This window comes from Aquila chrysaetos (assembly GCF_900496995.4).
Source record: "Aquila chrysaetos chrysaetos chromosome W unlocalized genomic scaffold, bAquChr1.4 W_unloc_2, whole genome shotgun sequence".
In the NCBI taxonomy this organism is placed as follows: Eukaryota; Metazoa; Chordata; class Aves; order Accipitriformes; family Accipitridae; genus Aquila; species Aquila chrysaetos.
In genome coordinates, this window is record NW_024470322.1 from 1,027,506 (window position 1) to 1,047,831 (window position 20,326).

The 20,326-nt window shown below is 40.7% G+C and overlaps 1 protein-coding gene and 1 long non-coding RNA gene across 3 annotated transcripts in view; both read right to left on the reverse strand.

Annotated features, from left to right (window-relative positions):
• Window positions 1–954: 954 nt before the first annotated feature.
• On the reverse strand, window positions 955–8,459 carry LOC121232985. The gene is made up of 2 exons (XR_005931791.1): window positions 8,187–8,459; window positions 955–1,836 (listed from the first exon to the last, which is right to left on the reverse strand). It is a non-coding gene; the product is annotated as an uncharacterized LOC121232985 (long non-coding RNA).
• Window positions 8,460–13,797: 5,338 nt separating this feature from the next.
• LOC121232946 (E3 ubiquitin-protein ligase UHRF2-like) overlaps window positions 13,798–20,326 on the reverse strand; it is a 169,322-nt gene continuing 162,793 nt past the window's right edge. For both annotated transcript variants that reach the window (XM_041121465.1, XM_041121464.1), the window contains 2 exons: window positions 18,279–18,377; window positions 13,798–16,631 (listed from right to left, as the gene is read on the reverse strand). In XM_041121465.1, coding sequence (XP_040977399.1) covers window positions 16,485–16,631; window positions 18,279–18,377 — 246 coding nt within the window. In that variant the 3' untranslated portion in view covers window positions 13,798–16,484. The remainder of the gene's footprint in view (window positions 16,632–18,278; window positions 18,378–20,326) is intronic.

Consider the following 20,326-nt stretch of genomic DNA (forward strand, 5'->3'; position numbering starts at 1 on the left):
CATGGTGAGCTGCCCTGCTCAGCATATCAGAACAGCATTATCAGAACATGGAGCTGTGCACCCTCCAGCACATCCTCCCGGTCCTGTTGCCAATCTGCGAAGATCTGCCTCTCCTCACCTGTGGTTCCTTGCTATGCAGGATTAGCTGTTATGCAGAGTTCGTAGTTAAGCAGAACTTGCCCCACCACAATGTTTGAGGCATTAACTCTTTCAGTCTCTCACAAAACTATACATATTAATCTGAGATCTTATGCATTTATGCAAGTCTATCCAAGCATTCCCTCCAACTGTATATTGTTACTGCAACATGGCAGGGCTACTGAATGATCACAAGCAAGATTTAAGTTAGGTTTTTTGTTTATTTTTAAATAGCCAGCCATAGTGTTTTCAAATCAGATTATTTTGCTGTTAGTTAATTTTCTGTATCATGGATGCTGCTCAGAAGGCCAGATGCTGTGCTGCACAGTAATACTATGCATATTCAGAAAAAAAAAGAACAACTTCCCTCCAAATAATGGCTAATAACTGAAACCAGTCCACCTTTGCTTTCTGGGCCTATAATATGAACAAGTCACTTTGAAGAAGTAGTTTTCCTAAAAGCTGCAGCTTTTTTGTTAATATAATGCCTTAACTGAAAACAAGTTAAGCAACCCATGTTGCCAGTTTCCATATGATTTAAGAATGCAAGGGTCAACAGTAACGTTCCTAAAGCTTCTGTGTGTTTCAAATACCAAATGAGTGACACATTTCGAAGTAAAATTCTATATAAGAAGTACTCTAGGAAATGGACAAGAGAAAATGTCTGGGTACCTCCTTCATATTGTAAAGAAGCAAGAAGGAGATTGCCAGCATCACAGCAAGTACTATATAACCTTGCAGCTGATAAAAAGGAATGACCTAAAGCTACATGAACTCTGACCCCTCAAATCTCCAACATGAAAAAAGCATAGGTTCTCAATTCATTTAATCATTTTATTAGTAAGTAAGTGAACAAGAGCAAGAGATAGTTACAATGAAGGTGTAGTACAAGTCAAAGCACAAAATGAATATAGTACATCAGATCTTTCCTTCTTAAGCATTCAGCATTTTATTCCTTGGCTATACTTTTGTGTACCAAACACTGATTCTTTTAGAGTTAGTTGTGATGTAAAGCCAGTCATTTTCACCCTCCACGGTCAAGGCCCTGACCCAGTACATTTTCAGTTACCCTGTATATTCCCAAGTTTTATATTGGCTCTAAGCCTGCCACATGATCTCGCTCCTCCTCCTAGGTTAGCTGAAAAGATCACCTTACATTAGAAAAGAAGAAGCTGGAGAAGTAAAGGTATATTTCAAAGTGTATGCAGTGGCAAATGATATCCTGTACTTTGTGCAAGATAACATTTCTCTATATTAAAAAATCCCCCCAAAATAGAGAGAGTGGGAGGAAAAATATCAAGAAGCAGTCATTTTTTTTCTAAATGAAGATATGCATAAAGATTTTTTCTTCCAGTGGTGCTCTTATTTCTTAGGAGCATAGATTACAATGGAGGAAAAAAACTCCCAAACAAATCAAACAACCCCCTCCACATACATGCTAGACTTTTAAAACTGTCTTAGAATGTGGCACCTTATTGTAAAATATATTAGTAGGAAGATTATTCAAGGGGGGGAATTTGTTTCTATCCTGCTATTTTAAAATTTGAATATAAAAGAATGAACATATTTAGCAAGTTGATGTAATGGTAAAAATTTAAAAAATACTGTGTAAAAGCCTATGAGAAATGTGGCATTCGTTTGTTTTTTCTGATCAAATCCAGTATAATGAATTATTTTCTTCCTTAACAATGAAAATGACTGCATTGAGAAATGAACAACAAGATTATAATTTTTCAGTTTGGACTTCTTGTGCTTTCTTTTGTTAAATCAGAGGAATGTAAGGCTCAATTCTCCTACTGCCAGCCACCTGTACTCAGAGGACCAAATATACTGTAGATTAACCCCTCAATAGCTTCAGAAGAGTCTATTGCATCCCTAGCTAGATTGTCCCAGTATTTTTCCCAGTATCCAGTCTAAATCATATTTGATGCAAATTACACTAATTTTCTTTTTCTCCTTATATGTATTCAACATTTCTGACATCTTAGCCCTATGCAAGAGCTATGCAATTATGCAAAATAAATACAAAGTGGCATTCTCAAGAACATCAGACATGTTAAAGTCTTAACTAGTTTTGAAAATAGAATTTAGACTTTATTATTAAAGAAACCCTGACTCTACATAAATTAGTTTCCTATTAATAGTTGTTTCTAAAATATGACTGGACCAGAAGCACTGGAAAACATAGGTTTAAATTAAAATATTCTGAAAATATTTCTTAACCTTATCAGAAATAACTTCTTAAAATTTCACCTCAGTGCTTGGAATATACCTTCTCTAATTATCTTAGGGGGTGGAATGGCACTGCCAATAGAAAGGACACTGACATCTGTGGTGGCAGCAAAACCTATCCCCTAACATGCTGTGATGGGTTGACCCTGGCTGATTGCCAGGTGCCCACCAAAGCCGTTCTATCACTCCCCCTCCTCAGCTGGACAGGGGAGAGAAAATATAACAAAGAGCTTGTGGGTCGAGATAAGGACAGGAGAGATATCACTCATCACTTACCGTCACGGGCAAAACAGACTCAACTTAGGGAAATTAACTCACTTTATTACAAATCAACCAGAGTAGGGTAATGAGAAATAAAACCGAATCTCAGAACACCTTCCCTCCACCCCTCCCTTCTTCCCGGGCACAACTTCACTCCCGGCTTCTTTACCAACCCCCCCCAGCGGCACAGGGGGACGGGGATGGGGTTTACGGTCAGTTCATCACACGTTGTTTTTCTGCCGCTTCATCCTCCTCAGGGGGAGGACTCATCACACTCTTCCCTGCTCCAACGTGGGGTCCCACCCACGGGAGACAGTCCTCCACGAACTTCTCCAACGTGGGCCCTTCCCACGGGCTGCAGCTCTTCACGAACTGCTCCAGCATGGGTCCTTTCCACGGTGTGCAGTCCTTCAGGCACAGACTGCTCCAGCGTGGGTCCCCCACGGGGTCACAAGTCCTGCCAGAAAACCTGCTCCGTGGGCTCCTCTCTCCACAGATCCGCAGGTCCTGCCAGGAACCTGCTCCAGCGCAGGGTTCCCACGGGGTCACAGCCTCCTTCGGGAAACCCACCTGCTCCGGCGTGGGGTCCTCCACGGGCTACAGGTGGATATCTGCTCCACCGTGGACCTCCATGGACTGCAGGGGGACAGCCTGCCTCACCATGGTCTTCGCCACGGGCCGCAGGGGAATCTCTGCTCCGGCGCCTGGAGCATCTCCTCCCCCTCCTTCTTCACTGACCTTGGTGTCCGCAGAGTTGTTTCTCTTACATGTTCTCACTCCTCTCTCCGGCTGCCGAATCTGCCCGTCCCAACTTTTTTTTCCTTCTTAAAAATGTTATCACAGAGGCGTTACCACTATCGCTGATTGGCTCGGCCTTGGCCGGCGGCAGGTCCATCTTCGAGCCGGCTGGTATTGGCTCTCTCTCGAACACAGGGGAAACTTCCAGCAACTTCTTACAGAAGCCACCCCTGTAACCCCCCCCCCGCTACCAAAACCTTGCCAGCAAAACCAATACATTCCACCCCTCGCCTCTGTGAATCACATTTTTAAGAACTATCATTAAAATCTACATTCATCACACAAAATCTTCACTCACATCAACAAAAAGAATTCCCACACCGAAATCAGAATAATATCATCACAAAACCGACAAAAGGTGAGCAATTTACACACAATCCACCCCTCGTCCCTTCACCACAATTACAACGATAAAATTCCCCACTCGTCATGCAGCTCTTAACTCTCTAGCTGCGTTCAGTCCATGTTTTGCCCGTAACCTCTCTCAGTTACTATCCTTATCTCGAATTCCTCACACTGCCCGCATTCTCCACCAAAAAGACTGTGATGGGTTGACCCTGGCTGATTGCCAGGTGCCCACCAAAGCCGTTCTATCACTCCCCCTCCTCAGCTGGACAGGGGAGAGAAAATATAACAAAGAGCTTGTGGGTCGAGATAAGGACAGGAGAGATATCACTCATCACTTACCGTCACGGGCAAAACAGACTCAACTTAGGGAAATTAACTCACTTTATTACAAATCAACCAGAGTAGGGTAATGAGAAATAAAACCGAATCTCAGAACACCTTCCCTCCACCCCTCCCTTCTTCCCAGGCACAACTTCACTCCCGGCTTCTTTACCAACCCCCCCCAGCGGCACAGGGGGACGGGGATGGGGTTTACGGTCAGTTCATCACACGTTGTTTTCTGCCGCTTCATCCTCCTCAGGGGGAGGACTCATCACACTCTTCCCTGCTCCAACGTGGGGTCCCACCCACGGGAGACAGTCCTCCACGAACTTCTCCAACGTGGGCCCTTCCCACGGGCTGCAGTTCTTCACGAACTGCTCCAGCATGGGTCCTTTCCACGGTGTGCAGTCCTTCAGGCACAGACTGCTCCAGTGTGGGTCCCCCACGGGGTCACAAGTCCTGCCAGAAAACCTGCTCCGTGGGCTCCTCTCTCCACAGATCCGCAGGTCCTGCCAGGAGCCTGCTCCAGCGCGGGGTTCCCACGGGGTCACAGCCTCCATCGGGAAACCCACCTGCTCCGGCGTGGGGTCCTCCACGGGCTACAGGTGCATATCTGCTCCACCGTGGACCTCCATGAACTGCAGGGGGACAGCCTGCCTCACCATGGTCTTCACCACGGGCCGCAGGGGAATCTCTGCTCCGGCGCCTGGAGCATCTCCTCCCCCTCCTTCTTCACTGACCTTGGTGTCCGCAGAGTTGTTTCTCTTACATGTTCTCACTCCTCTCTCCGGCTGCCGAATCTGCCCGTCCCAACTTTTTTTTCCTTCTTAAAAATGTTATCACAGAGGCGTTACCACTATCGCTGATTGGCTCGGCCTTGGCCGGCGGCAGGTCCATCTTCGAGCCGGCTGGTATTGGCTCTCTCTCGAACACAGGGGAAACTTCCAGCAACTTCTTACAGAAGCCACCCCTGTAACCCCCCCCCGCTACCAAAACCTTGCCAGCAAAACCAATACACATGCCCTTAAAACAAATTTCAGTGTGCTTGAAACTGTACACTTTGAATGATCAACTGCTAAGCTAACATAAAATATCACTATTTAAATAGCACTGTTACTTGCTTAATTAATATTCAGTGCACTCAAGACAAATAAACCCCAAATCATTGGCAGTAGTAGGTTCTCATCAATCTTAACATACCTCTGATATCAAACCCAACATATTCAAAAGGATTATAATATAGACTTGTGTCGCTTCAGAGCATCCTGTAAGCAAAAATCAGAGAATCTTGTCTCAGGCAAATCTGTTCATAATGCCACAGGGACAAAGAGAATCTGAATTATGCAAACTAGTACCACTGACAGGTATCAAGGAATGCCCCCCCCCCCAAAAAAAAACCAAAACCAAAACAACTCTGTTAAGCTATAATATTCTGCATACTTCCCAATTGTTACAGTTCAGTGGTGGTTTTAAGATCTAAGCAATTTTGAAGAGGCAAATTGTGGTTTGCTTTAATGCTAATAAGCTTTTTTTATCTGCCTAACAGGTTTTGTACCTCAACTTCTGTTAGAGGTCAGCTAACTTGCAGTCATTCATTTTAAGAAGGGAAAAAAACCTGCTGGAGAACCTGCAGTGGAGAGAGGAGTGGGATGTGAGAGAAACAACTCTGCAGACACCAAGGTCAGTGAAGAGGGAGGGGGAGTAGGTGCTCCAGGTGCCGGAAAAGAGATTCCCCTGTGTCCTAGTTTCAGCTGGGATAGAGTTAACTGTCTTCCTAGTAGCTGGTACGGTGCTATGTTTTGAGTTCAGTATGTGAAGAATGTTGATAACACTGATGTTTTCAGTTGTTGCTAAGTAGTGTTTAGTCTAAAGTCAAGGATTTTTCAGCTTCTCAAGCCCAGGCAGCGAGAAAGCTGCAGGGGCACAAGAAGTTGGCACAGGACACAGCCAGGGCAGCTGATCCAAACTGGCCAACAGGGTATTCCATACCATGTGATGTCCCATCTAGTATAGGAACTGGGAAGTGGGGGCGGGGAATTGCCGCTGGGGGACTAGCTGGGTGCTGGTTGGCGGGTGGTGAGCAATTGCACTGCGCATCATTTGTACATTCTAATCCTTTCATTATTGCTGTTGTCATTTTATTAGTGTTATCATTATCATTATTAGTTTTTAGTTTCTTCTTTTCTGTTCTATTAAACTGTTCTTATCTCAACCCGTGGGTTTTGCTTTTTTTTTTTCCCGATTTTCTCCCCCATCCCACTGGGTGGTGGGGGAGTGTGTGAGCGGCTGCATGGTGCTTAGTTGCTGGCTGGGGTTAAACCACGACACCCTGCAGCCCATGGGGAAGACCATGGTGAGGCAGGCTGTCCCCCTGCAGCCCATGGAGGTCCACAGTGGAGCAGATATCCACCTGCAGCCCGGGGAGGACCCCACGCCAGAGCAGGTGGCTGCGCCCAAAGAAGGCCGTGCCTCCGTGGGAAGCCCACGCCGGAGCAGTTCATGAAGAACTGCAGCCCGTGGGAAGGACTCACGTTGGAGAAGTTCATGAAGGACTGTCTCCTGTGGGAGGGACCCCACAGTGGAGCAGGGGAAGAGTGTGAGGAGTCCTCCCCCCCTGAGGAGGAAGGAGCGGCAGAGACAACATGTGATGAACTGACCACAACCCCCATTTCTCATCCCCCTGTGCTGCTGGGGGGGGAGGAGGTAGAGAAATCTGGAGCAAAGTTGAGCCTGGGAAGAAGGGAGAGGTGGGGGAATGTGTTTTAAGCTTTGGGTTTATTTCTCATTATCCTACTCTGATTTGATTGGTAAGAAATTAAATTTTTTTTCCCCCCAAGTCGAGTCTGTTTTGCCCATGACCATAATTGGCGAGTGATCCCTCCCTGTCCTTGTCTTGACCCACGAACCTTTCATTGTATTTTCTCCTCCCCATCCCAACACGGGGGGAGGACTGAGTGAGCGGCCGTGTGGTGCTTAGTTGCCGGCTGGGCCTAAACCACAACACATGCACATTCAAAACTTAGCTTTATTAGGAACCCAAGAAAGCACTTAAACAAAAAACTTTTTGGCCATTTGCTACTGTTCTTTAAAGAGTATCTGTAGACCATTGCCAGATTGAGTGGTCCAAAGTCTGCGCAGAAGCTAGTAGGAGAAAAGGGGGAAAATGTTTATACATACACTCTGTAAATGCTTTCTTTTTTTAAAATCAGATGCACCAAGCAAGGAGTAATAATATATCTGTGCATAATTCTAAACACAATAATGCCTTCTTGCATACATACTATTTTGCTAGAGGAAACAGTTTTGTCGTCTTTAAACAGGGACTAAAAATTTTCCCTTTTTTTTCCAGACAACACCACTCAAAATCTAGCTGAAATACTCAAGGTTTGGAAAGTTCTCAGTAATATATCACTCTGACACCAGTTTAGAAACACTATTTTAAGAACAACCCAAAAGCTTGATTTTTAGCAAGTAATAGTATATCACAAATATTTTGGAAATGAGTTCATCTATATACATGTAGTGTTCCTAGTACACTCTATAGTAAGACACCTCAATGAAATAAAGATACAATTAGCAGTACTGCTAGAAATAAGTGAAAATAGACAGTAAAGATTCATTAGTACTTTCAAAAACATTTCAAGTATTAGTAGCATTCCAGATCACATACAAAGGCATATGCTGTTCACTACAGGGGAAATAATATATTCATTCTTGGCTCATAAAAGCTTTAATTTTGCCATTTTCTCTTATTCTGCTGAGTTTAGACACTCCACCTATCACCTGAGCAATTAAAGACATCTCCTTCAGCTCAATAGTCCAATGTGCATTTTGGAATATATATTGTTGCAACATATTCCAATGTCTTCCTACAAGACTAAGTATAATGAAAGCTGCTTTGAAAAGATGTTTAAGAAATTCTGATGTGAAGCCAAGAAACCATTCTAAAAGTTATAAACCATGGCAGACCAGTCTGAGAGGACTTGTATAATTAGTTCTATGACAGGAATAGTATGTTTCCCTCAGCTATATTTAAAAACAAATTCAATTAGAGTGTTTCCTCATTAATGTTACTAATAAGTCTGTACTTCTCATATACAAGTTCATCATCTATACAGAAATAATGGGTATTTGCAGCTTTGCTCTGTTTTTTGGCAGAGAACTGCAAAATGAAGGCAATCTGAAATGCAAGAAAATTTAAAGCTTTTATAAACATACTTTTCTACAGAAAGCTTGAAGTATTACTGTCAATAGAACAACTTTAAACAGTTCAAAAATGAACCACATCTTTCCCTTAAGTAGAATCATAGAATCATATAATCATTTAGGTTGGAAAAGACCTTCAAGATCATTGAGTCCAACCATCAACCATGCCCACTAAACCATGTTCTGGAGTGCCTTGTCTATGTGCTTTTTGAATACCTCCAGGGATGGTGACTCAACCATTTCTCTGGGCAGCCTGTTCCAATGCCTGACAACCCTTTCGGTGAAGACATTTCTCCTAATATCCAATCTAAACCTCCCCTGCTGCAACTTGAGGCCATTTCCTCTCGTCCTATCACCAGCCACCTGACAGAAGAGACCAGCACCCACCTCACTACAACCTCCTTTCAGGTAGTTGTAGACAGCGATAAGGTCTCCCCTCAGCCTCCTCTTCTCCAGACTAAACAACCCCAGTTCCCTCAGCCACTTCTCATAAGACTTGTGCTCCAGGCCCCTCACCAACTTGGTTGCCCTTCTCTGGACATGCTCCAGCACCTCAATGTCTTTCCTGTAGTGAGGGGCCCAAAACTGAACACAGTACTTGAGGTGCGGCCTCACCAGTGCCAAGTACAGGGGGATGATCACCTCCCTGCTCCTGCTGGCCACACTATTTCTGATGCAGGCCAGGATGCAGTTGGCCTTCTTGGCTACCTGGGCACACTGCTGGCTCATATTCAGCCGGCTGTCGACCAGCACCCCAAAGTCTTTTTCTGCCGGGCAGCTTTCCAGCCACTCTTCCCCAAACCTGTAGCGTTGCATGGGGTTGTTGTGACCCAAGTGCAGGACCCGGCACTTGGCCTTGTTGAACCTCATACAATTGGCCTCGGCCCATTGATCCAGCCTGTCCAGATCCCTCTGTAGAGTCTTCCGACCCTTGAGCAGATCAACCCTCCCTCCCAACTTGGTATCGTTGGCAGACTTACTGAGGGTGCACTCAATCTCCTCGTCCAGATCATTGATAAAGATATTAAAGAGAACTGGCCCCAACACCGAGCCCTGGGGAACACCACTCGTGACCCGCCACCAACTGGATTTGACTCCATTCACCACAACCCTCTGGGCTTGTCCATCCAGCCAGTTTTTCACCCAGCAAAGAGTACACTTGTCTAAGCCATGAGCTGCCAGCTTCTCAAGGAGTATGCCGTGAGAGACAGTGTCAAAGGCCTTACTGAAGTCCAGGTAAACAACATCCACAGCCTTCTCCTCATCCACTAGGCGGGTCACCTGGTCATAGAAGGAGATCAGGTTGGTCAAGCAGGATCTGCCTTTCATGAACCCATGCTGGCTGGGCCTGATCCCCTGGTTGTCCTGCACATGCTGTGTGAGCGCACTCAAGACAAACTGTTCCATAATCTTCCCCAGTACCGAGGTCAATCTGACAGGCCTGTAGTTCCCCGGATCCTCCCTCCGACCCTTCTTGTAAATGGGCATCACATTGGCAAGCCTCCAGTCCTCTGGGACCTCCCCTGTTGACCAAGACTGCTGATAAATGATGGAGAGTGGCTTGGCAAGCACCTCCACCAGCTCCCTCAGTACTCTTGGATGGATCCCATCTGGTCCCATAGATTTGTGAGTGTCCAGATGGCGTAGTAGGTCACTAACTATTTCCTCCTGGATTATGGGGGGTATATTTTGCTCTCCGTCCTTGCCTTCCAGCTCAGGGGGCAGAGTACCCTGAGGATAACTGGTCTCACTATTAAGGACTGAGGCAAAGAAGGCATTAAGTACCTCAGCCTTTTCCTCATCTCTGGTGGCAATGTTCCCTTCTGTATCCATTAAAGGATAGATATTCTCCTTGGCTCTCTTTTTATTGTTAACATATTTGTAAAAACATTTTTTGTTGTCCCTTACAATAGTGGCCAGATTGAGTTCTAGCTGAGCTTTTGCCTTTCTAATTTCCTCTCTGCATGACCTAACAAGATCCCTGTACTCCTCCAGAGTTGCCTGCCCTTTCTTCCAGAGATGATAAACTCTCCTTTTTTTTCCTGAGTCCTAGCAAAAGCTCCCTGTTCAGCCAGGCCGGTTGTCTTCCTCGGCGGTTCATCTTGCGGCACATGGGAATAGCCTGGTCCTGAGCCATTAAGATTTCCTTCTTAAAGAATGTCCCTCCTGGGTGAAGTTAAGCCCGGGAAGAAGGGAGGGGTGGGGGAAGGTGTTTTAAGATTTGCTTTTATTTTTCTCAGTACCCTAGTCCAATTTGTCTGGTAATAAATTAATTTTTCCCCAAGTCAAGTCTGTTTTGCCCATGATGATAATTGATGAGTGATCTCTCCCTGTCCTTATGGCAACCCACAAGCCTTTCGTTATATTTTCTCTCCCCTGTCCAGCTGAGGAGGGGGAGTGATAGAGTGGCTTTGGTGGGCACCTGGCATCCAGCCAAGGTCAACCCACCACAATTTTATTGCTGATCTCTGTTTGAAAGAGTTGCAGAACTTGGTAACCATTTTCTCCTATTCCTTGGTTCCCGTCTTTTAGCCAGTTAATGAGGAACATGCTTTTTAAACTATAACAACTGTATCTTTATAAGCCTTTGCTGTAGGACATGGTTACAATTTTTTTGGTTAAAACTAAATTAAGTGTTTTGATTGCATCATCCCTATTCCACACGCTTGCTAACTTTCAAAGATTCCTAATAGATCTAAGATGTATGACTGACAAACACTGAAGAAATGGCTATATGGCTTTTTAATTCTTTGCATGTCTGTTATACTGGTTACACAGATTTGCTTGATCAGAGAGTGATATAAAATTTAAAATAATTAGTCAAATATTTTTTTTGTGCTTAGCCATTTGTGAAATCTGAAAGCAAGTTTTGGCCTGCAATGGCATGCATTGATGACAAATATGGAGATCAACATCTGGTTTGTACTTACCCACTGGTAGAAGTCTATTCTGAACAGAAGAGAGCATCTTCATAATATTGCTTCCAACTGTCTGGATTCACCTGACTGATTCAGTCTACCAGGATGGCTTTTTCACCCCTAGACAAGCTTAGGTGATTTATATACTGTATATATTTCTGGTAATCTCTGTATTTATTAACAGAATCCCTGCTTAGTTAATGTAAATACAATCAGTATATTAGGTGGAAGAAAAATGAGTTGGTTCAATGCTCATTTTCCATAGTAGTTGATGTTAAGGTTGCCTCAAATCCATGCTTTTATCTTCTTTGTGCTAAAACTTTAAATATTAACATAGTTTTCAAAGTGGTATGTGCATTGGGACCCTTGCAGAAGACATTGTATTCAATGAGTTAGTTATCTTGAACAAGCCATGTATTCTCTATTGGGCCTTGTACTTAGGGCTTGAGAAGCCTGTATATTACTAATATAATCTGTAATTTATAAGATTTTTGGGAAAGGTAAGCTGTATGTGGCTCAAGGGGTGGAATGTAGTGATCCTGACCAGGACACCACTGTACATCAAAGAGTTAGTGATCCACATAACAGTTAACCTTAGTAGGCCCAACCCTGTGCTGTGCTGAGCTGCACGTACAGCATGGCTTTCAGGCCTGTGTTGTGCTGCACAGATTCCTTGGCTGCAGGATAAGTTTAGCCAGCTCATTGCAACAGAGGAGACTGCAGGCAGCTCCCACTTGGTGCCAGTGATTATGCCACTTGCGTGGCCTTGCCTTTATCAAAAGACGCAGCAAGAAGTTCTTATATGAACATCCTTTCTGTTTGACAGTAGAAATGATGAACAGAATTGTTTTCTTGTAAGAAAAATCATATAATAGCTTGAATGATGAAAAAGGAGGAACTTCTCTCCACAGACAGGATCTGCCCAGCATGCCCTGGGAAAATCCATCCAGGGTTGAGCTGATGCTGCATGAACTGTGGTTCCCAGTGTCTGAAGGCATGTAAGATTTACTCACTATCTATATTCCTCTTTTAATTCTGTCTTATTAAAACAGCTATTTTATTAAGCCATTTGTCATCAGGCCTTTTTTATTGAGATCTAGGTGAACCCTGCACCCTCTCTCTCAACTCCCCCCTGCACAGAACAGGATGCAAACCTTTTTATTCCAGATGCATCATAAGGCAATAGCAATGAATATCAACTACAGCAGTAATTGTTTATTTTCTAAAGACAGATAGATTATTTAATACATGTATTAACACTAGCAATGCTAGTGTTAATATTTCTTACCTGTTTTACCTGCAAATCTTAGCATTCCAATAAAGTCAGCCAGAATTAAGCACAACATCTTTTGAACTCTAATTTTTAAACTTTAGCTAACAGAAGTATAAAATCTTGATGCCTGTTTTGTGTGATATTTCAGTTCTGATTTGTTAGAGCTGCCACAGTAGCAGTAGGTCCTACACAAAATAAAATACTGGCAGAATGTAATTGTAAAGATCTGTGTTTTTTTCCCCCACAAGCTACGATGTTCAATTTTTACTGAGCATTGAACCTACCTTTTTCAGTATCACATAATTTTTTCCTTATGGTTCCATATAAACCTCTCTTCCTAATCCAGGTAAAGTATGAAACACCTTTTCTACAAATACTGAAATTGAACTTCTTACTCTGAGTTAAATCTCATCTAACAAAAGTACAATATTTTTTCCATGCATTTTTTCAGACCTCTTAGTTTGAATAATGACTCTGGTTTAGACAGCATGCTTAACTTGCCTTGCTTCATTACATAGACTATAGCTTACTTTAAAATGGCTTCAAAACTTAAGCTCTGGCCCTCCAGGAATATTGAATGAGCACTTGAGATCAGAGTCCTATTGCTCCACATAATGCTATGTAGAAGTAAAAAGTGGCCAGGACTGAAACCTTGAACAGGAACATCTTCCCATCTGTTCCCATCAATCAGTTTATATAAAAATTTGGCTTCTGAGACTGTCCATATAGTTGATGGGATAGACTTTACCTGTGATAACTTTATGATGAAGACACCAATGTAGTTATTTGAAAGGAACACGAGCTTTTCTGGCATGTCTGTGCAGATACTTGAGTTCAATCAAGTGAGTTCCTTTGTAGCTGAGTTAGTTTGTCACTACATAAAGTAGTAGTGCTGCAGATCAGGAAGTATGTACTGTAGTAATATTTAGAGTGGAGAAATGACTGCACAATTTTACATCATCCAAACAGTAATGACTAGAACTTTATGATATACAGGCACATGAATGCCTGGGGGCTTTCTTTGAAGTGACAAAAATGAGACTTGTATTAATAGAGCTATTTTAACTATTCTACTTTTGTCTCCTTTATGATAAAGGTTTTGGAGTTGCAATTCTTCATTACCTACTTAGTGACTTCCAATGGGAATTTAATTTGACAGAGGTTGCACCATCATATGAAAGTAACAGGAAACAGACAAGCCGCTGTTGTATACAGAGAGAGATTCAGCATTAGAAAATTTTAGACTTCTTCAATAATATTGAAAAAGACATTTAATAGACATTGGTATAGCACTAAGGGTTTACAAAATTGTGAAATACTACTACAAACTGGACTTTTAATATAGGTGAAAGTAGTGGACGTGTTTTCAGTTGCCACTAACTATGCAAAATCTTGTCAATCTGTTAATTACAAACAATTGTGCTTAAGTCATTAAAATGGTCTGAAAAAAATAGTTAAGCCAAAACCATAAAAAAAATTAGGAACTTCCTACAGTTGGCCTTAAACTTTGTGACAAATGGTAGATTAAAAGCAAACTCACTGAATTAATATAGACTAGGGAAAAAGCTAGGTTCTCTAGTAATCAAGAGTCACTAACTCTTTGGAATAAGAAAAATAAAAGTTAATATATGGAACAGTTTCTTGCTAAACATTTAACAGAGAAGGTGAATAGTTCAGACTTATATTTTCTAGATATTGCTGTGTTTTGATGAATGTTACCAACCTGTTTAAGAATCAGGAATCTAGATTAAAAGCTGCCTTTTCCAAAGCAGTTTTGATATGACTTCTCTAATAAAATGGTGCATTTATAGTATCTTACCTCACCAATTCAGTTTGGTAGCTTTTTACCAATTCAAAGACCATCAAAAGGTATAAAATACTGTAGACTTTTGGTAGGTGCATATTACACAGATGCATGTGCTGGTCACAAAGGTATAATTTTCACCATAAAAAGCATTGGGTTACAATTTGGGAAATCTATGGACTTAGGAAACAGTCTACAGTTCTCAAACTATATGCTTAATATTAATACAGTTGTTGCATAGTGCCTGAAACCTCATTTCCTAGTAAGTATAGAAAAAGATCAAAAGCTGAAGAACTTCTGAGTTGTTCAACAATGCATGTCTTCAATATTATGTGATTCAAGATGCTACCAACATTAAAGCATTATGCATTAGTACAATGTAACTGAAATTCTTTAGCTAAAACTAACTGGACAAAAAAAAGAGAAAAAAAAGAGCAATTACATTTGTCTGATCCATTATAGAGGTGAAGGCAAGGTTTTGAATCAGAGAATGTCATCATAAATGTGCACATACTTCTCCAATATGAATGTACATGTAGACAAGCACTCAAAAGGGGATTATCACTTTACATAAAACTATTAACAAATCAAAGATAATACCTTACTGATATAATGCAGCCTCAAACAATATTTAACAGTAAACAATAAATAGTATTTCAAAGGTCTGAAATGAGAATTGACACAAAAAATAATATCTAGTTGTTATTTCCCTCCAACATCATGGCACATCTCCTTTGTAGACTATACACTGTTGGTACCACCCCATGACTACTTAGACAACCCTTTTACTGATCACTGTGCTGGGATCCCACAACATACAATGCTAACGAGAAGGAAAGGTTGTCTCCTGCAGCAGGTCCCAGGACTCCTGCTCTGATATATAGAGCTAGGGCTACTTGCGCTTGTCTCAAGCAGAGGCCTGAATAGCTGTACCTGTAGCACAAGCACTGCTATAGGAGAAATATATATCTGATATGTAAGACCCTGAATCAGGTTAGATTTTTTTTCTTAAGGCATGGTTGGGAGGGCATAGTGGCTTAGAAATTCATTTGAGCAAATATTCTTCTGTTTTCCTAATGAATGAATTAAGGTATATGAAGACTCAAGTTCGAAGAATAAGAAACCTGCCTAAAGGAAATATTCTGTAGTCTGAAAAAAGTATCTTAATTTTAAATGTCATAATTTAACAAGTTTGGATAATACAAAACCCACAAAATTAGCAACATTTCTGAATCATAAAATATTTAATAATGTATATTTTGGGGGAATATATTGTATATAAAATTTCAGATCACCATATGAAGCAATTTAAACCCTTTTCAAGCTAGCACTGTCTTCAATGCTGTATAGATTTATTGCCACTGATATAAGACCTACTAAAAGCATACATTTTAAACTAATACAAAAGTGGCTTTTTTAATATGAATTTTTTGTACACAACTACTGTCTTGAATATCTGCTAAGTGCAAAAAAACACAGATCACTTTACACTACCGTAGCAACAATGCGTTCATATTGTTCATTAGTCCTTAGTAGTCAGCTTGCATAAGATACAAGAAAAAGCACAGTGAAGCTCACAAAAATAGACTAAAGGTCATCTTGTTCTTGCAAAAAAATACACTATAATGGAAAAAAGACAAAAAAAGGACTATGCACACCACAGATTTTGCTGTTCTTTAATCCAGCTGACTTAAGTGCTGTTTGTTTTTTGTTTTATTTTGGGTGTTTGGGTTTTTTGGCTTTTTTTGTTGAATCAAACTACATAGACTAGACACAAGTAAAATTAAGAAAGCAGTGGGTAGCTAAACACTTTATGAACTATTTTTCCCCTCCCCATAATTTGTTTTCCTCTACCTGAGGTAGTTACAAAAACCAAATCATAACTTAAGCACCAGCTAGGACTCACCACTTAGACCTAAAGCTTCTGGTTTAGGGGTTTTTTTCCTCTCTTTAAAAATTATTTGTCAGCTCACCAAAACTACCTTTGATGTTAAAGACAGCAGAGATTTCGAGTTCTCACTACATGAAGAAAGATGGTGATGGGGAGGAAGAGGATTAGATGATTGAAAATGTGACAATAGATTCACTTCCATCAAGCTGGCTGGTTCACTGTTGACTTTTAGATGTTTATTCTCCTTTACTGTCTATAAAGTCAGCGGGAGAAGTATGAAAGGTTTTGAACACATCATCGTCCCTTACTGTAACCAGGGAAGAACTGGTCAAGTAGTGTCTGCAATATCTTGTTAGGAACCATGGTGTAGCTCTTTCCAAGGTCATAGCGGCAGGCAGGACAGGTAAAGACTTCAGCTCGGAAAGAGCGCTGTAAACAGCTCTAGGGCATACAAAGACAAAGAAGTAAAAGTGTTACAGCTTTTGCTTTACATTGAAAATTTAGCTAGCAAAAATTAAGCAATTACTAGGAACCAAAGACACAGTTTCTCACATTTCCAGAAACAGCAAATTCTTACTGAGTTCTCTTGCCATATTTCTGCCTTTACAACTGAAATGATGTACTGGCTCTGGCTGGGATGGAGTTAATTTTCTTCATAGCAGCCTGTATGGTGCTGTGTTTTAGATCTGTGACTAAACCAGTGTTGATAATACACCAATGTCTTAGCTATTGCCGGACAATACTGGCACAGCATCAAGGCTTTCTCTGTTTCTCATTCTGCCTCCCCAGCAAGTAGGCCAGGGATGGGCAAGAGGCTGGGAGGGGACACAACTGGGACAGCTGACCCAAACTGACCAAAGGGATATTCCATGCCATATAATGTCATGCTCAGCAATAAAAACTCGGGGGTGGTCTTTCCAAAGTAGCCATTGCTCAGAGACTGGCTGGGCATCAGTCTACTTGTGGGAGGTGGTGAGCAAATGCCTTTGCATCACATTTTTTCTTTTCTTTTTTTCTCTTCACTTATTAAACTGTCTTTATCTTGACCCATGAGTTTTTCTCTCTGTGGGGAGGATTGAGTGAGCGGCTGGTGGGTGCTTATTTGCTGGTTGGGATCAACCCATCACAAAGGACTTAACCAAAGAAATCTTTTGATTAGGAGGCAAAGCATTGAGTTTGTCAGGAATTAAGTGTGTTACTACTGAGATACTTCATTTTCCCTAATGTGTTCCTGTGGATCAGTTCACAGTTTCTTTCTAGCATTTCTGTTAGAGTGCTGTAAGTATTCCAGAGTTTCATTTCAAGATGTAGCTGAACATACCGGTGTATAGCATTTTATCTACCATTCCATAGCTACTTCATCTTTATGACAAGACTCAGTGTTTAAGCCTCAAAGGCATGAGTAGAATAAAATAGGTTTCAGACTACAGTATCTAAAAGATGATTATTAATGTTGCCTTCTTTTTTTTGGTTTTCCCAGACTTCAGACAGTCCAAGCATATAAGTTAAATATGAAAATTTTATAAGGGCCAATCTTTGCCCAAACAACAACACTGTCTGTCAGTCTATACCTTAAAACAGTAATTGGATGTTACTTTATAATTAGTCATTGATAGCTTCAGATACTATGCTTTGAAGTTGTTGCCATTAAACATTCTCCATGTTTTTTCCACCACTCTATATATTAACCCCCTCATAACACTTTACCTCTATGTAACAAGCAGCTCTTTGAAGGAGTAGTCTTGCTCTATTCTCATTTCTTAACTACATAAAATTAACTTAATCTTATTGTACCAACATCTAGTTCCTGGAACAAACCAATCCCTAGCATAGCTCCACTAATTACAATGGGATGATAAACTTGATACATCATGTCTATAAGAAATTATACTAAATACATTTCCACTAATTTTTACATAAAATTAAGATTGATTATATGGCAGCCACACAACTGGAAGCAAGCACATTACATTTCTTGCTCAGATTGCTAGGCAATAATTATTGTCTTCCTAAAATATATGTTGGTTTTGGTGATCAGTGTCTCAGGGCCAAGAACACAGCCCAGAGCAATACAGGGATTATTCTTACTTTACAGACGTTGTGGAGGCATTCTGTTGTCACTGGCTGGTAAACCAGCTCCTGACAGCAGACACACATAAAAGATTGTTCCAGTTTCTTCAGGAAATTCTAGTATAGGGCAAAAGAAGAGAAAAGTAGATCTATTAGAGGCACATTCACAAATATGCAAACAAAAAAGGGCATTTTTATTTAAAATTATTAAAGTTTTTTAAAAACTAATTTGCCTAACTACTGTAATTATTACCTATATTTAAATTATGAATTCATAGCCAAATTCACAGACCTAAATTGAGTAAAAAATTTGGCCTTCCTAGCATTTGGTAAATGCAGAGATACATTCATGAGATGCTTGTTTAACATCCTTGTTACTCTTCCCAAACTCACAGTTGGCATGGTCTAATAATGTTACACAACTGCTAGGAGTTGTTAAATCCAATATTCAGTGTGATAGGACAGCTTGACATTGCAAAGATTGCTTACACTGAAACTTTTCTAGTGCGATCTACAGGTCTCAGTCCAAGTTACAGATTTCCTTCCAAAGCCTACTACCATTACTCCTGTATTCATGGACATTTACATAAAGACATTCCCACACCCTCTGCTATTACCTCTACCTATCTTCTGCTCATTCCCTATATTATTATTGTTCACAGCTTCTTGTTCATTCTTATTTTCTCAGAAGTGAACCTCTATTGTGTTCAGTGCAAAGTATACATTTAATAAATTATGTTTATTACATTAAAAAATTTTGGAAGGCTCATCTTATATCCTTCACATCCATGAGAAGTAGTGTGGCTAACAAAGTATTTAGAAAGCAAGTCCATGAACAATTAATTTGCCTGCTTTTCCAGAAGTCAGAGAACTAAGGTTTTGGAGGTTATTTGGTTGTACATTATTATCATTAAAAACAAAACAGAGGGCCCATCAAGCCTGATTCTTAGCACAAGTCAGAGAATTTGGAAGCTAATATCTGTATTTAGTGATCATCACTAGAATTTTGCATATCCATGATGGATAAGTGATTGCTGCTGCTCTGCAAAGGGAAAGCAAAGTACTGTACACCTCTTTCACTAAGAAATTCACCTCTGTACCTGATGGAGTTGTTTAATTGGTTTCTTGAGACCTCACTCTGAAATACTCTGCAATAGGTAAAAGAACCTTCCTGTTTTTCAGTCTTCTCAGAGCAACTCTGAAGAATGTGGGATAAATTTTGTGCCATAGATTTTACACATACAAGCATGCTTACAGAGACCTTATTCTCTGGTATTTCAGTAGTCTCAAGCATACTCACTGAAGTATAGAAATGTAAAAAACAGATCTAAAGTTACTCAAAATACAGTTCGTTTCAATAACTTTAATAATATCAGATTCATCTCAACCCAAAACTTATAATTAAAGTGGAAAGGTTGTTTCAAGCATTAAGATTTATATTTTCATTGCAGCTATCTAATGGTAGTTGCGTGATTCCCAGTGAAATTTCTATATGGCTATCACCAAGGGCAATCAAAATTATGGGCAGGAATCTGTAGGAAAATAACTTTCTAGTAACTGTATTTCTCTTAAGATACTGTTTTCTGTTGCTTTAGAAACACATATCTACTGTATTTTGTCACATAACTAAGAGTTGAAAGTCTAATTATTTACAAACATTGGACAACCCACAGATAAACAACTTATAACTTTACAGTATCAGCTCCTATACAAGTGCAGTAGTATTATAGCAATAGTAGTACTGTAAGTGGAAGAACAAGGATACATTAAGTTTTAGGCATCCATTCTCCATCTAATATTTTGTTCTTTCACTGACTTGATAGCGACCTTTACCATTCTGATATCTTGAATTATTTTTCTTCTGCAAAACAGCTAAAATAACTATGAATTGGAACATCAATAAAGCTAATTAATATTCAAGGACATAATATTTTGGAGGATATTCCATCAGAGACTAATAAAAAAAATGCACAAGTGTCTTCAAACTTGAACTATCCTTGCTATTTTCTTGACAGCTAGGGGAGGGAAGTATTTCCTCTTTTTTACTTAAGGTTCTCTTCATAGTG